General features: G+C 40.9%; 1 protein-coding gene across 15 annotated transcripts in view; it reads left to right on the top strand.

The window, feature by feature from the left end:
* Positions 1-1,861: 1,861 nt before the first annotated feature.
* The window catches only part of LOC119648834 (CUGBP Elav-like family member 4), a 666,752-nt gene continuing 650,316 nt past the window's right edge, over positions 1,862-18,297 (top strand). For 11 of the 15 annotated variants that reach the window (XR_005249062.1, XM_038050708.1, XM_038050703.1 and 8 more), the window contains exon 1: positions 2,207-2,919. Coding sequence is in view for 2 of the 15 variants with exons in the window: in XM_038050708.1 (XP_037906636.1) it covers positions 2,860-2,919 (60 nt within the window). In the remaining 13 variants the exon portion in view is untranslated. Of the gene's footprint in view, positions 2,165-2,206; positions 2,920-18,297 lie in introns of those variants that run through there. The other 4 variants (XM_038050698.1, XM_038050701.1, XM_038050699.1 and 1 more) reach the window with 3 other exon arrangements.

The following is an 18,297-nucleotide window of genomic DNA, read 5'->3' as shown; positions in this document are numbered from 1 at the left end:
GTTGAAGACGACTCATATCAAAGATACAGCTGGAGGTTTCTCATGATCTAAATTGTTTATTTCACACTAGCAATCGCACGACAAATCGGAAGGAAGTTAAACTTGGTTTACCACTTACTAATGTTAATGGTGCGTAGCGCTCTCAGGACATTAGGTATGGTGCAGGAATCATCGTTGTGGGTTTGCTTGTAAACGGGACATGCTGCCTATATGAATGCTAATATCAACTAAATAGGACATCACTGCTGGCTTGTCGGAATGTATTCCAGAAACCTACACCGGTAAAGAGTATCGGTTGGAGAACGCAATCTTGCTGAACTCCAATTGAATTGGAAATTTTATCTACCAAGTTTTACCTCTATATGACGCGTGACATTTGCCTTCACCATATGTCGCTATTACAATAGTTATTAGTTTCTGGAAAGAATTCCCGAAATATTCCATATTCTTTATTTAAAAAGTCGACGATAATATTTAAGAGTATCCAAAATACCAAAATAGTTGTTTTGATTCATCTGCAATTGATATCCTTTAAAATTAATTCTAGAGATACATATTTATTGCCTGTGCAAAGCATATCATGTACAATTAAATAGAAAAGCTTTTTGCAAATCTTACAATTATTGATAAATTTACAGTTAACCTAATGTATAAAAATTAGTTAATATAAAGCCTCCCATACCTAAAACTTTAAACTTTCGGTGTGCCCCTTCATAAAGAATGACGAGTTCTGTAAAACTACCTAATGCTTTTTCTGAGCATGGATGGAAGATTTAGAGCGTTTAAAGTAGTGCAAAAGTGCATGCTAACATTAAAGGTGACAGAATCCCAAGAAATTAGAAATTTATGGAGAAAACCATACTGTGTTAGGCGTTTTGGCTACTATTTGTATGTTTCTGAAGTCGTGTTAAATTCTTTTCATTGCTTGCTGCCTCTGCAAATATGTAAATGCATACAAAACTTTTTTGTTCAACAAGTTTCCCATTATTGTTCGGCTATACATGCATACATGCCTACATACGTTACATTCATATATCAGAATCGCGTACTCCCCAGTAAATTTACGTCATATTCGTATTTTTACAGGTTCCCCTTCACGTCCTGTGGTGTTAGTCAAAGGAGAACATACACTGCAAAAATTTCAAGGACCGTGGGCGTATGACGCAACAATACCCTGAATTTTAGTGGAAAGTATGAAAAAGTTCACACAATTCAAATTGTTTCGTTCATTAATCGATGGGAACACCTTTTGCACTCACTATCATGTTTACGCGTTAATCGAAACCGTATATCTCAATAACCAAACGTGAGTTGTTTACCTAGGGTGCAAGGAAATGTGTTTAGAAACTATTAAACAATTTTCCACATTAGCTCTATTTCCAAAATTACTGCTTCCCAGCATACATTTACAACATTTCTACGTATGTGTATACCTATGGATATCACATCCACTTCATGGTAGTTGTTGGCTTATTTGGAAGGGGGACTCGGGGCATGCGCAAATGAACTAAAGTGAGTATGAGCAAGCAAAGTGGGTGGTGATGAACGTAAGAAATTCATACCTGCATATATATAACGACTAGCTGGAGAAATTCACGTCCACATGCTTTCCCGCTTTTGAATTTTGTAATACAAGCTGGGTGCCCGGAGTTGGCAGATGGAAAGTAATGTAGCCGCTGTTGGACACTCGCTAACATATCTGCGCATGTAAATTTTGTAGTTTTAATTACGCTATATTCTCTTCTGTCCCCTTTTGAGGAGAACACAAAACATTGCCTGTATTTGTAGAAAATATACATAGGTCCTGATAGCGTTACGCACAGCCAGTATGCATCAATGTATTCACTGACTACAAGGAATCTCTTTGGGAAATATCTGGACTTAAAATGGGTAACGAACGAATAAATTCGTGGACAACGTTCATGTATGCAATCACAACAGGATTGCACACCAAGTTGAAAAAAAATATGGTAATTGAACGCAACAGCGTTGGACTTCGGTCTAGAAGAAAGAGAATACACAGACAGAATAATTTCACTATTATTTATCGTATTTGCTACAATTAACACCAGTACTGCTTGACTTGCGTAAGGGTCGATTCAGCCATGTACGTATAACGAAGGGGAGCAAATTTTAAGAGGAGTTTTTTATCTGTCTTATTTTGGTGAGTGTTTGAAATTCTCGTCCTTTCAGTCTCTGACAAAATTTTGTGTAGTTAGGTCGTCATACTTTATTGGCTACGCGTTAACACATATATGTACATATATTTGCACTTGTACACACTGAATCTGCTTTATACTTAGTGTCCTCGCTTTATCATTATCGATTTCTCTTAATTTTAACATTCCCAATTCATTGAAATAAAGTCTTTCGGCAAGCTCCAGCACACACAGAGGTGAATGCAAAAATGCGCAATGTCAGCTAAGGGTATATGGCCACTGAAATAAATAAATACAGTAACTATTCCAAAATCCGTGAGCAACAACAAGTGACTTCAGTTCGTCCTCCAAGTGCATCAAGTGGTTTCTGGTAGTGCATGTATGTTTTCCAATCGATGTTTTGTGTGCGATAATAAAGTTTCGACTCCTGTTTTAAAAACTGAAATTACCTCAATTTCGAGACAGTCACCAGAATTTTTACTTTTGTCAGAGTGCGCAAATTCAATTCTCACCTAATTTCCAATTTAGACACAGAATCGGTGATAAAAAAACAGACAATTTGTGATAATCTAGCAGAAAGTGATTGTGTAATCTTATAGTCATATTAAGAACAGGAAATTTGCATTGGAATCTAGTTTTGATTAGTTTTAGAATAAATACATTAAGAAAGTTCCTCAGCAAAGTTTAAATAAAATTCCATATGGTACATATGATTGAAATTGTTCATCCAGGGAAGGTGGACTTTCCTCAACAAGTAATAGTAAGTATCCTTTACAAAATCTCAAGGGTAATAGCGTTGTAGTTCTGTCAGTTATTTTCATTAATAGTGGTTAAAATCGATCGAATAGCTTCCAAAGAAAACTCTAGATATATCTCGAGTTCGCAGTTTTGAATATCGACCCATCAGAACATCATGCCGCTTATTGGCTTTATTTCACTTTAGTTTTGCAACTCCGCGCAGAGGGAAGAGAAAGCTAAAGGACAAAATGGGGTCACACCATTATTTCGACAAAATTGTTGATTCAAGTCAAATATTTATACATTTATACAATTTACTTAGAAAAACATGCTAATATACTGGCGTTTTTTCATTTTAAGCGCCTTTGAATAAAGAGTAAAGTTCCTTTCATCGTAAACGATGTAGCGAAGTTCAAATATTTCGAGTTGACGCATTTGGTGGTTGTACCTGCTTAAAATTTGTTTAATTCATTATTTCTGAATTATAGATATTTTCATAAAGACATCCCGATGTCAAAATCAAAATTGCATATTAAAAGAAACTCACAACTGATTTCTCAAGCATCTAGAATTAGTAACCAAATAATAAGAGCTGCTGGAATGAAAGCTCCTTGGCAATAATCCGTTCGGAAAGAAAAGCTTCGTATGCGTATGTATTATACACACATTTATAAGGTTTACAGTGTACGCAAAAAGCAACCTATTAGGAAACTTAATATGGCAAGTATTTTTTTTTTGGAATTTTATGCTCATTATAAACTTACACTTTCTTCTGTTCTATAATGAATTTGCTCTGATCTGATGATTTCTTAAGGTAATTCTTTTTAAAGGTTTGAATTCCGACATCAAAGTACAATTAAAACAGCTTCTTTAATAGTGGCGTTTAGAAGATTACGCGTTTAATGCAAAATGGATTTTTTATCCAAATTATCATATTAGCTACCTATCTGCGTACCGTGTCCGGATAGCTGAGCAGTTATGGCACAAGGCTGTCGTACGGAAGGTATCGTGATTTGACGTCGGATACCAGTCGACTCAGCTGTGAATGAGTACGTGAATCAAATCAGGGTAATAATCTCGGGCGAGCACAATGCCGAGCACATTGCCTTCTACAGTGTACTGTGGTGTACCGTTATGGTCTTGATGAACACAACACACTTCAAGGCCCTGATCCAATTGGATTGTTGCACCAACGATTATTATTATTTTTATCTGCGTACAGCACATATTGTACTCATAAATATTGACACCCATATTGGAAATTTTCTAGAGAGCCATAACGATTACATTAAACGCTGTCTCTATAGGAAATTAGACATTTTCTTTATATCTTCAGAAGAGAATCGCGAAAGAATAAAATAATCAAAATGATCTACCATTGACACAGAAAAACATAGTAATAAATATACACATCTGTTTATACATTTATATGCTGCATTCCTAGATACAAAATCAATCACTGTTTTTCAACTGGAGTAACTCCTAAGCAGAAAACCACATTTGAGCCGGTAAACGCTTACTTTTCAAAGAAACTTGGTCCAGTATTACAATAATCAGTAACCTGCTGGGATAGCAGAGTGGAGTTAACAGTTTTTTTATGAACTATATTGTTGTGATTTCGAAAAGTTATAGGGCTTTGAAACTTCAAACGCTCTTTTCACGAAACTTTGTTTTCGAAGCCGATGAGCAGTAAAATTCGAAGAGTTTTCATCCGATCAATATGAATTTTTTTAAAATAAATCTCTTCAGGGGGATGAGAACGGATATAACTTCTTAAAGACATTTCCAGAAATTTATTTCATAAACTATATACAGAACCTCATGTTGTTGCTTCATTGATATCAGTGTAAATACATCAATCAATTTGATGCCGTTCCCTGAGTATCAGGTGGCCCGAAAATCAGCTTGATTCTCAAAAAAAAGTACAATTATTTTAAAAAAAAAAGTACAATTATTTTAAATAATTACGCAGTTGTTGTTTTTTCGCTAGAATTATTCATTTTATTTGCATATACCGATATTTCGAAAACGAAGCCTGTACCCGACAATCGCTCGGTTCTATGCCCATAAAATCTTAAAGACCAGGAATTACGTTTTGAAATTTCTTTAGCTATGCAATAAAATTCTGAAAACCTCTTAATGTGGTTTCCTCCTTAAGGTGCAGCCCATCTGCTCGATTTGGATGAAAGTAGAATCTACATCTCGGATTGTTCTTCCCATAATGCCACTATCGTCAGTATAGGCCAGTAGTTGGGTGCACTTGAAGAAGATTAAGATGCGTTAACATTAGCATCGCGAATTACTTTCCCGGGTTAGGTTAAAAAGGATGCATGGTGGGATATCCACTTGTCTTAGACCGTTATTGATGTCAAATGGTCTCAATAGTGATCCTGCTACATATTAGTCAATGTTTGCCTCGTCAGTATTATCAATTTGGCTGGGATACCAAATTCTCTCATGGGCATGTATGGTTTTCCCATGGCTATGCTATCAAAGGCGGCCTTGAAGTAGATGAAAAGATGTTGCAACTGGCGGCCATGTTTCAATAGTTTTCCCATCGCTTTCCACAAGGAGAAATTTTTTTTTGTTGCTCATTTACCTGGAGCGAAATCTCTTTGGTATAGATTGATGATGTCCTGGACATATGGAGCTATCAGGCCTAACTAGGTAATGTCGAATATCTCATAGATCGTTGCCAGTCATCAAGCATTGATTTTCTATCCCACAACTTGAGCACCAGTTTGTGAGCCAATTGGCATAGTTGGTATAGGTATAGAGTAAATGATGTATTCGCCAGCTTTGATTTTCAATATTTCTGATTAAAACTATTTTTGTTTTATTATCAGCAAGCGATAGGTCGGAATTTTTTAACCAGAAGGTCTTCCATATCGCTTTTTTGCATCTCGTCTAGGCGTTTTTGATCCTTTTTAACCTTTTTAACTTTATCAAAATCGGTTTATTGTCTGTTTGTCTGTCTGTCACACGCATTTTCTCGAAGCGGTTGTAACCATTGGTACCAAATTTAAGAGCAGGGGGTCCTCATAAATGCTAAAGGGGGGTGTACATTTTTTTTACTAAATATAATCATTTATTGGAAAGATTGGCAGTGCAGGGGGTCGAAAGTGATTATTTCTTTCACGGACCCATTTTAAGAAACTACACAGCCGAAAAATGTGAAAAAAAGTGAAAAGCTGCCACTGCAGGGTGCCTAGGCTCCGGAATAGTTTCCATACCGATATCTATTCAAAAGTTAACAATAGTATATTACTATAAGCAAAATCCCCTTTAAGTTTATCCTAGAAATTACTATGCACTAAGTGCAACATTGAAGCGTGAAAATATCTATAGCAAAATCCGTCTTTTTACGTTTGTTTTTCTGCTACTCCATTCTTCTGTCTGTGCGTTGAAGTTGCCGGCTGTTATTTAGGGATTGGCTTCCTCTTATGTGAGGCTCGGTGTTCCGTTGCAACTATTGGTATATCTATATATACACCCTGGCACGTGTGAATTCGTCCTCAGGTTCCAGGTTTTCGAATTATTTGCACACAATGGCTACTTCCACATTGATTTCGAACTCACTCTAGGAAAGCAGGTCTTGGGCCGCTCGGCAGTGATTGGGATTTCGTTAAATAAACTCTATTTGCATCTATTAATGGACAGCCTTTCGAACACTGGGTATTTGCTGCTTTCTTCAATGCGGGCACTGTCATTATGTTCGGTTCCCATGCGAAAGCCGCATTTAGCTTTTCCGTTGCAGTCCTTGTGAGTTTGACGTTGGCCTCCGCATTTGATTGGAATGCCTTGTGAGCTAAAAACAATAGAATTTTCGCTTATCAAAAAACAATCTTTTTCATTTCACTGAAACATAGGACAACCAAAAAGTTCAACGTTACAAAGTCATGGAAGATCAAAGCATTGTATTTCACGTGAATTTATTGCACTCCACGATCAGACAGATCTATCATTCACAGAGCATTTATAAAAAATGTGCATCAACGATAAAAATACGCATAAAATTATCGCTTACTGTTTAGACACACATGAAATAATGATGATGATAAAATTCATCACCTCAAATAAGTACCGGTTTTCCTTCTCTCCTTTCGGGTGGTGGGATGGCCAAATCGTTTTCCATTCGATCATCGGCCGCCCGAAACTGATAGACTATACGTATTTCACTAACACTCCAGCCCTCGGTTGCCTGGGGGTATTCAGGCGTAATTAACAGGCCGAATTGATCGCGGATGGCAGCCTGACCTGACAGACGTGTATCTCGTCATCATCAAAAAAAGCAAACTCATATGCGCAGTAGGGTCCTTAGGAACACCTTAGTATGCTTTAAGGCTGAACCGACCCGAACGAAATTTGGTGGAGATATGGGAACTATGAAAACCTACGCATACAGTGAGTGACGTAAATTCACGTGGAGTTTAAAGGGGACTCCAGAGAGGATGTAAACTTTGTCTTCACCGAATATAGTCATGTTAGGTATCAAATCACAGGTCCCAATTAGTACTTTACGAAATTGCTATTTGGCGTAAATTGTAAGGTGTGCGAGTGTGGAGTCAAAATGTACACACTTGAAGTGAGACAGTACTCATTTTCAAAAACAACCCAACCTAAAAAATATGAAAAAATTCAAGATGCTCAAATGAACTTAGTAATATTACTAACTTTTGGAAATTAACTAAAAAACCCTTCTTAGGTTCATCCTAAGAGTACTAAACTACCAGGATAGACAACAATATCGCACATACGCAAGCCATGTGTTATATAAAAATCTAGCTATTACTTTCAAAGTTATAGGAGTTCAAACTTATCAATTTCGTACGAATTTATTGTATAAGATATAAATAAAATCCTATCGTCATAATTATTGAAAACCGTTTACTGTCTGTCACACGCACTTTCCTCAGAAGCAGTTGTACCGATCGATACCAAATTTTTTGGGGAGGTGGGAACTGTGTACGCCCACGCATCCAATGAGTTATATCGTTCTGTGTGGAATCATTTTTTTTCAGCCAATATAGAAATGTGCGGTATCAAATGAAAAGCCTCGATCAGTACGAAACCAAGTCTTAGTTTTGGAGGCTATTGTGAAATGGAGGAGTGGGGAGGGTAGTAAAAGGCTCACTAAAATTAAGGAGCCATTCTCAGAAACTACCCAATAGTAAAATTTGAAGAAAATTATGATGATGCCTCTATACGGCCTCTAGGCTCCGAAGTACCCTCTGCACTGATATCGGCCAAAATGAAGTTAATAGTAGTATATTAATTTATTTTTAAAATTTACTATATTTTGCATTAATATGAAGCAGCAAGGATTGAGTGAGTTTTTAACTTGAGTGCGAAACCTGTCAGTTTTGCACACGCTGGATTTTTTGAACTCAAACATCTGAGGTAGTGGCTTTTTTACATTCCATTGACATTTCTACAGAGATCCTTTAGATCGAGATAAGCTTGTCCTTGCTGAAGATTACAATGGCCTCTGGGTTAATTGGCGCTTTTGATTTCCTGTTCGTCTATTTGTTGGCAATTTTGATCCATTAAGTGTTTTCGTTTCGCTACACTACCCGAAATTCCCACTTTGACTATGTGTTTTTACTTTCTCCACTTTTAGTTCTGCTTTCCGGAAGTGCTTGTAAGCCCTTCTTTCCCTTAGGGGACTGTTGATTTAAAGGTCCCCATCCTTTTCCCGTACTATCTTATTCGAACTTAATTCGACAGCAGTACGGTTAGGCGTTATTTGAGTGGCCTGTGACACGTTTGGGACGGCTGGTTTCGACTGCTCTTTGGGATTTGTTTTGTCCTCCTGCGATCTGTTATAGAGAACTTCGATAGCCCTGCCCATATTCTTCATGGGTTGGTACAAGCCCATCCTTGTTAAACTCGGACAGGTCAACTGTTTTGCGCAACGCTGCGTGAAGGGCAATTCCTCCCTATCAGAGCTCTGTTCTTTATGAGCCCCGACGGCATTACTCGTTTTATATGCTTCACCTTTGACCTGCATAGACTGTACTGTATCTTCTTAGTTGACAAGTATCTATTGAATGTGTCCCTTTCTTGGTCCCGCAATACCTTCCGCTTTCGGCCCTGGTGGTGGGCTTTCTGGGGTTGTTACCGCTTTCATAGTATAGCGATCTTCTTTTAACTCATCCTTCTTTAGCTTGGTTCCTGGTGTTCTCGGTAAGGTGGTACTACATTTGGACACTTGTCTCTCCGAATCTAAAACACTTTTAGTATAATGTCACACTGCGGCCAAGTTGTCCACCACCAAGACACTGCGATCTGGGAATATCGACGACCAGGAGCCAGCTGCTTACTATCCATAGCCGCCTTTACTGCAGTTCGGAGTCCCCGCAGCGAAAGTTTCCTCCTTCTATCACCTTCCATGTTGATTTTATTATATATTTTGGTCCACGTACCAAATATGAGCAAACGCTAACCCATGCAAAGCCTGAAAAGCACATCAATAGGCTGCCCCAATCCGCCACCTATGGTTACGTCTGATGCGGGATCTGGGACCTCCTCACATGTCTGTCTGTCTGTCAGGCTGTCTGTCACACGCAGTTTTCCCAGAAACGGTGACATGAAATTTGAATGAAAGGAACGGAACCTTGAACCGCCGCATACGTGATGATGTACATTGCTCAACTTTGAACTTCAGGGGGTGGGGGTATCTATACACGTTAAAAATGAATTATTTTTTTTTTCATCCAATAGCCGTGTGGAGTATCAAGTGAAAGACATTAATTAGTATTTATCGGACAGGTATTACTTTCGACATTTTTCTCAGAAATTATCCAACCCAATCTAAAAAAAAATATGGCCATATCGCCTTCAATAAATTTAGTACTAACATTTTATTACATTTTGAAAATTACCCGCGGACACCCTTAGATTTATCGTAGCAGTGTAGTGTCCGCAGTTTTGTGACATGTGCACTATTTAATTTGTCTCGTCCAGTGACAATTTGACGAAGGAGTGCATTTGATACTATGCAGCATTTCGTCATCTTTTCTCACGTTCCAGAACCTCTTTCACTTTTTCAGTATCCTTCTTTCCATTTGTTAATTTCCAGCCCGAAGTTTACTTATATTTAATATTTAAAATCATTTCATTTTATTCACCAAAACCTGCCTTGCATCTCTCCCCAAATTTTAATTTAACTTTTCCTAATGTTGCCAAATGCTTCTAGATAGACTTTCTCACGCTGTTTGTGGAGGCAACCTGACGTTGTTATAGCTATCTGGGGCCGATGAGAATTTGCTCACGCAATGGGAAAAATTTGATCTAATTTTCATTTTTTCTACTGCCGATTTGAAATTCGCGGGACCTGAACAGGAGGGATATTACACATGTTCTACCACGATCCAGCTGGATCGCCGGCTGAGGAAATCCGTTTTGACGAGACAGAGAGCGTACATGGGATCATTTTAGTTTTCTCTTTTAAAGTTTTGTGTAAAACAAAACTTTATTGAAATCGATTCACTGTCTGTCTGTCTGCCTCACCCACTTTTCTCCAAAACCGCTAAACCGATCCGAAAGGAAATTTGGTGGACAGATGGGAACCATGAAACCCCATGCATACAGCGAGTGACATAAATTTAGGTGGAGTTTAAAGGGGGCTCCCCATACATGCAAAGGGGGGATTTAAAAAAAAATTCACCGGATATAGGGATAGAGTATCAAATGAAAGGTCTCGATTTGTACTTTCTGAAACTGACATTAGTTTTGGCGTAAATTTCAAAGTGCGTGAGTAAGGAGTCAAAATGTACGGACATAAAGTGAGACAAAACTCATTTTTGGAAACTACCCATCCCAAAAATCCGAAAAAATTAAGAAAGTGCGCTTAGATGAAATCTAGGCCTTAAAATATGTCCAATTCCGATATCTGCTCAAATAAACTTACTAATAGTTCTTTTAGAAATTTACTGAAAACAAAAACCCATTAAATTCATCCTAGTACTACCAGATTTCGTGTCAGCATAGAGAACCACATTTCGCATATACATGCCAATTTTATGGAAATCTGACCATTAACGCTAAAGTTATAGCAGTTCAAACCTAGCAATTTGGCGCGAATTCACTGCTTTCAAAGCCATGCAAATAAAATGCTGACGTCTTAATTAACATCATAATCTAAGCTTCGAGAGATGTCCCATTACGATATCTGTTCAAATAAACTTAAAAATAGTATATTATCAACTTTTTGAAATTGGCTAAAAAACCCCCTTAAGTTCATCCTAGGAGTACTAAATTTTGCATCGTCCTAGAGAGTAGTATCGTGCACACGCATGCCATCCAACTATTAGTGTCAAAGTTACCGCAGCTCAAACTTATCAATTTCGTGCTAATTAACAGCATCCTAAGCCATGCAAATAATATGATGACGTCAAACTTAACGAGAATATTTGACATTTGAGTGAAATATTAAAATTCCATTCATGAAGGATCTACTTCTCCCCAGCCATTTTTAAGGTTTTGTGTGAAACGAAACCTTCTTAGAATCATTTCGGTGTCTATCTGTCCGTCTGTCTCTCTATCACACCCGATTTATTCGAAAATGGCTTGACCGATTGTCACGAAAATTGGTAAGAGTATTGTCATCTAAGGTATCGAATGCAAAGTCTCAATTAGCACTTTTCGAAACTGGTTCCATATTTGATATTGGATGAAACGTTGGTGAGTGCGGGCTCAAAATACGACCATCAAGAAGTATAACAGGTCTCGTTCTCAGAACCTATCCTACCGAAAAATCTGAAAAAATCACAGTGGTGCATCGAAATCTAGGCCTCAAAATACATCCGGTTCCGATATCTGCCCAAATACAGTTAATAATAGTATATTTTTACATTTTAGAAATTTACCCGGCAACCCCCATGTGTCCATACCTCTTCTTTTTCTTCAGCCTTTGTCCCGTTCACAAGCGGGGTCGGCTCGTCGTGATCGGCTTCGCCATTTGGCTCGATCGAATGCCTGATCTGGGTGCAATCTCGAGGCTTTCAAATCCCCATCCAGCGTATCAAGCCACCGTTGCTTAGGTCTGCCTTTTGGTCGTTTACCATCGACATCGATGTTCAGACCAATCTTTGCAAGTGAATTCTCGTTTGCACGAATTGCGTGACCATACCATCGAAGACGCCTCTCTCGCAACTTTTCCACGATCGGTGCAACCCCATAACGATCGCGGATATCCTCATTTCGGATGTGATCAAACGTGTGACGCCACTAGTCCAACGTAGCATCTTCGTCTCCATTACCGCGAGACGCCGTTCATTGTCTTTTATGGTCGGCCAACACTCAGAACCATAGAGAGCGACTGGACGGACGACATTGCGGTAAATTTTAGATTTGAGACGTTCGTTGATACGTCGATCACAAAGGACACCAATTGTGGAACGCCATTTCATCCAGGTTGCGTTAATGCGTGAAGCAATTTCATAACGCAGCTCTCCATTGACTGATAGCGTTGACCCGAGGTATTTAAATCGCTCAGTTCTGGGCAGATCACTGCCGCTGACAGTGATTGTGCCTGTTTCATGGGGATCGGTCGTCAAAAATTCAGTTTTGTTTAAATTCAATCTGAGACCGTGTTGCATGAGGCGATCATTCCATTTTTGAACAAGTTGCCGAGATCATTTTTGCTATCAGATGCTAGGAAAACATCATCTGCATAAAGCAGTGTGTAGGGCGCTGGACGTTGGATATCCCGTGTGACGGTGTCCATAACAAGGACAAAGAGGAGTGGTGAGAGGGCACTTCCTTGATGAACTCCAACAGAGACACGAAGCGGTTTTGATACACCCGCCATACTTCGAACTTTACTTTTCGGATCGTGGTAGAGCAATTGAACCCAGTGCACGAGTTCTTCTGGCACGAAGTGTTGTCGTAAAGCATACCAGATGAGTTCGTGTGGTACACGGTCAAACGCTTTCTCTAGATCCAGAAAGGCAATGTAAAGAGGGCGATGCTTCTCACGGTGTTTCTCCATGAGTAACCGCGCAGCGTGTATTGCGTCAGTAGTTCCGCAGTTCTTGACAAATCCGGCTTGATTCACGGTTATTTCAACGATTTCGTGAATACGGTTGTCAAGAATGCGTTCAAAAATCTTCATGGTATGGGAAAGTAACCGGATCGGACGGTAATTTGAACATTCTGCTGGGCTACCTTTCTTTTTCCATATTGGAACAGTGGTACTTTCTTGCCAGTCAGATGGTGTTCTTCCTTCCTGAATAACCCGGTTAAAGAATTCACTGAGCCACAGTGTTGGGTCCCAGCTCTTCGCTTTCCAGAGCTCAGATGCGATGTCGTCAGGTCCTGTTGCTTTCCTCGATTTCATTTGTTTTATTGCCTCCTCTACTTCAGTTGCGCTGACTGGTGGAACTGCTCCAAATGTCGGCAATGATTGTGGAAGTGGAGGATGAGCAAATTCTTCAGTTGAAATCTGCTCGAAGTATTCTCGCCATCTATCTGTTGCGGCTCGACGGTTGGTAAGCAAAGTACCGTTCTTGTCATTAACACAACAGAAGTGTTGGATATCCTGTGTGCGTTTATCACGGCTTTTAGCAAGTCGATACAAATCTCTCTCGCCACCCCGAGTGTCCACTTTATCGTAAAGATTTTTGAAATGATTCGCTCGGGTGACAGCGACCGCTTTCTTTGCTTCCCGGTTGGCATTCTTATAAATTTGCCAATTACCAGGCGTTTTATCGTCGAGAAATTTGTGGTAGAGGCGTTTCTTTTCACGGACCTTCATTTCAACATCATCATTCTAAAGCCAAGTATCTCGGTTGATGTACCGCTTACCCGGCTTGGTGACCCCGAGGGTTGCAGAGGCCGCTTTGTGGATCGTGTCTTTCATTTGGTTCCATGATTCTTCCACATTCGCAATGGTTGGCAATCGTATGAGTGAGACCGTTTCTTCATTCTTCTCACCAAATTGCCACCATTTAATGCGCGGCGGGCCAGTGCGTTCCTCACGCCGTTTTATCGGTGGCTTAATTCGCAGGACGGCAATCAACGGCCGATGCTGAAGTGCGATGGTCTCATAGGGAACGACTTTGCAATCAGTGACAGTGGTAAAATGTTGACGTCTTATGAGAATATAGTCGATTTGCGTTTTATTGTTCCCACTATAAAATGTGGGAAGATGAGGCAATCGTTTGATGAACCATGTATTCATAAGTACAAGGTCATGGGTGTCCGCAAAATCGATTATACGCTCGCCACCTTCATTGCGCGCTCCGAACCCCTTTCCCCCATGGCACCTGTTACCGTCTGCCTTTTCACCCACATGACCATTAAGGTCGCCGGCAATGATTATGTAATCGTCAGCAGGCACGTGACAAGTCTTTTCATCGAGAAGTTGCCAGAAGGCATCTTTCTCGGCATCTGGTCGGCCTGTCTGTGGTGCATACGTGGTGAAGAAGTAAATAGTGCGATCAGCTGATATAATGGTGAGCTTCATCAGCCGATCATCAAATCGTTCGACTTCTTTAATGGCATCACGGAAACCCTCTGAGATGGCAATGCCAACACCATATTGAGTGTGTGGGTTACCAAAATAGAGAAGTTTGTAGCCATTTTTACCGCGTTCGCGTTCAATGTCGCAGCTTTTGGAACCAGACCATCGGGTTTCTTGCAGAGCGCAGATGTCAATGCACCTTTTCCGAAGGGCTCTTGCGAGTTCCTCGGTCTTTCCTGTTAGGGTACCAACATTTAGCGTGCAGACACGTATTTGTTTTGTTCGTTGTGTGCGGACTAACTCGCTTACGCCCTGACGTCGTCCATGCGTCAAGAACCCTTGCCCATTTCTCGACAGGACCGGGGCCCGTCCTGCCGCGTCGACTGAGGTGGACGCCCTAGCATTTCTCCGAGGCCTGTGACTTAATCCGATCATCATGTTTGTAACGACATTCTATGCATTTTCTTGGTCGACCTGTCGCGGGGCCTGTCACCAGGAGAGATCAGGTAGGATTTAGCATAGTAGAATAACTTCAACTATACTCGATTTATCTCTTTCCCTGATCTCAGCATTTTATTTTTGTTTTACTGAGGATAGTACAGAGTACGTTGCCTCAAACCCTCCTCCTTTACCTGGGCTTGGGACCAGCATACTATGTTAATAGCATGGCGGAGTTCCCATGTGTCCATACCAGAAGTACAAAATTTGGCATGGGGGTAACTGATAACACAGTGCACAATTCAAAATTGAAGAAAATCCATCTATTATTAACAAAGTTATAGGGGGTGAAACTTTGCCATTTTTTTTTAATTTCGTGCATTCTACAACCTTTTCGTCATCACGTCATCATCACATTTCAATTCATTAATACCAGAACGAAATAAGTTTTTATGAATGGCGTCGGAAAGAATTATATTGTTTTAGTTTTTTAGTCGTTTGTACAGGGTGCGGCAGCATAACTTCCTTTTTTAAAATGCGCGCCACTCAGTTAGTTGATGTCATAGCGGAGCGCTAGTGGTCTCGTTCAAGAGGGGATACTGTAAAGTTTTGTCCCGACACGGTTCAGTCGCCATCATGTGTTGGAATAGTGAGGAGCGTGCCTTTGCCGATGAGGTTTACTTTTAAAGCGGATGTCCGGTTATTGCAACACAGCGTGCATTTCGGAATCGCTTTAATTTAGCCCCGTTGGCTCCCGTCCCAGACCGCAAATCAATAGTTACATGGATCACTACATTCAGACAAACTGCAAGTGTGACAGAAGGAAGAACTGGAGTCCCTCGGCCCGTTAGATCACCTGAGAACATTGAAGCAGTGAGAGCGTCAATGTTGCGATCGCACGGCGTTCTGCGCGCAAACACGCATCTGCCCTTGGACTATCCGATCGTTCTGTGAGAAGAATCTTCGTGATGATCTTCATTTTCATCCCTATAAAACGGCGATAGTGCAGGAAATTTCAGAACGTGACTTCAATTCTCGGATAAACGCGTGTGAGCTTCTTCTTGATGTCGTTCCCGAGGGTGCTATTGTTTTTTTAGCGATGAAGCCCATTTTCATTTGTGTGGGTCGGTTAACAAACAAACCATGCGCTACTGGGCTGACACCAACCCTCGAGAATTGCATCAAAAGCCTTTGCATTCATCCAAAGTCACAGTGTGGTGTGCCATTTGCTCAGCTGGAATTATTGGTCCCTGGTTTTTTGAAGAAAATGAGGTTACAGTGACAGTGAATTCGGACCGGTATGTAAACATGCTGCAGAATTCTTTTTTTTCCATGGCTAGAAAATTTGGATTTGGGGAACACTTGGTTCCAACAACCCGATGCAACAGCACACACTTCAAGAGCATCGATGGCTGTTTTCAGGGAACACTTTCCAGAGCGCCTTATCTCAATTAGAGGCGATTTGGAATGGCGGTCCACAAAGAGACGGGACCAGTTTCAACCAAATTGACCACGTGTTGATCGAACGATACAACCTCTCACCCTTGATGAATGTCAGAACATATAGGGAGGGCCAATATAGACTCGAATCACTATCTCATTGGAATGGTGCTCCGAGCCCGAATAACAACAGCGCCCAGATTCTCTCTGACAATCAGGTGAGAGTTAACACGTAAGCCATTCACAACATAGCCATCTGCAATGGGGAAATGGAGGCCGCAATAATCATAGTGACCAAAGATCCTGGAGAATAAGTATCAACAAATGATCTTCACAATGACCTGAAAAACGTTAACATAAATAGGACCACAAATATGCTTGGCCCAGCCGCAAAAGGAGTTGGAAGGCCGATTGGACGATGAATGTATGCGGGAGAATGCCGCATACCGGGTAATGTTGCATTCTCAAAAACGGAAAAAGACGTACCTCGTACCTCGATCCTCATCCTACCGAGACAAAGAGCGAAATCTTATATCCAACAGAATGGGCATATTGGAGCGACGGAGTATTTTTATGAACTGCTCAACAACCAAAACATCGGCGAGCTGGAGGTCTCGCCAACAGAAGACGACAGACAAATGCTGCCACCACCAAGTATAGAAGAAACAGTCCGTGCAAATTAACAGTAATTATAGAGGTATCACATCGCTGAGTACCATCTATAAGATCCCCTCCGCTATCTTGCTAAGATGGATAGCCCCACACGCCCAGAACATCATTGGCCAATACCAAAGAGGCTTCACTCCAGGCAAACCAGCAACAGATCAGATTTTCTCTTGATAGCAAAACAAGGGTTAAACTGTACACGGCCATGAGAGAATTCGGTATCCCGACGAAATTAATAAGACTGACTAATATACAAGGCCAGATAAAAGCAGCAGGATCACTCTCGAGACCATTTGACATCAACAGCGGTCTAAGACAAGGGGATGATCTTTCATGTGTCCTCTTCAACCTGGCCTTCGAAAAAGTCATCCGTGACGCTAAGTTAAATGCGAAGGACAAAGACAAAATATATGATAGTTTAGTGTATTTGTTCAACTGGTTTCACACCTTTTATTGATTTATTGATATAAACATGGTATTAAAATGCTGCATGAATCGGGACAACCATTGAATTATTTTATGAGAACTAATTAGAATAAATTGAAGATTATTCCTTGTCAACTCTCTTCTTTCTCCTCGCTTTTAAGTTGAATAAATATGTATCGCGATCTAATTTTAAGGTAAAATAAATTGTTCTACTCTATCCCAAGTCCTTTAATTGTAACGAACTAAGGGATACCGTACAATACACACTATTGCAACGATTTCTTTTTATTTCTTTACGTCTGCTCTCCACTCCTCTGGCGAGGTCTAAACTGAGTGGAGAGCGCCAGTGGCGTCATCTGTCCGTTTGCATTCACAGCATACCAAATAAATTTCGAATGCCGCGAATCCTGCCGCGCCACATCACTCCGCCCCAGATGAAACCGAGGGGTTTCAGCGACTGAATCCGGAACTGTGTTCTCCCATCAGTCCTTGAAGCGAACGCGCCGTTGTTTAGGGGTGCCCACGGGCTTCAGCCTGGACAGGGAGACCGCCTTTTTGTGCCCACCGATCTCGAGCTGGAAGAACTGTTCTCTCCGCTTGAGAACGCGGTACGGGCCTTCATAAGGGGGCTGCAGTGGCTTCCGGACGGCATCCGTCCTGACCAGGACGTGCGTACACGTGTCCAGTTCCTTGGGCGTACAGACAGGTGTGGACGAGTGTTGGGTGGGAGGAGTGGCCCTGATGCGTCGGGGATTATCTCTCAGAAACCGCACCCACCCCGAATCTGTGAGACCCGATCTCTTGACGAAGACCGGAACACTTGGGAGTCCCGGGTTCTCCCCGTATACCAGCTCCGCGGGGCTGGCAGCAAATTCTTCTCGGCGTGTTATACGTAGGCCGAGTAGGACGAGAGGCAAGACTTGGGTCCAGGATGGATCGTCGCGTGCTATAGTGGCGACTTTC

The sequence above is a fragment of the Hermetia illucens genome, chromosome 2 (genome assembly GCF_905115235.1).
Source record: "Hermetia illucens chromosome 2, iHerIll2.2.curated.20191125, whole genome shotgun sequence".
Lineage (NCBI taxonomy): Eukaryota > Metazoa > Arthropoda > Insecta > Diptera > Stratiomyidae > Hermetia > Hermetia illucens.
The sequence above is the reverse complement of the archived record's forward strand: the minus strand, read 5'-3'. Positions and strand labels throughout refer to the sequence as shown.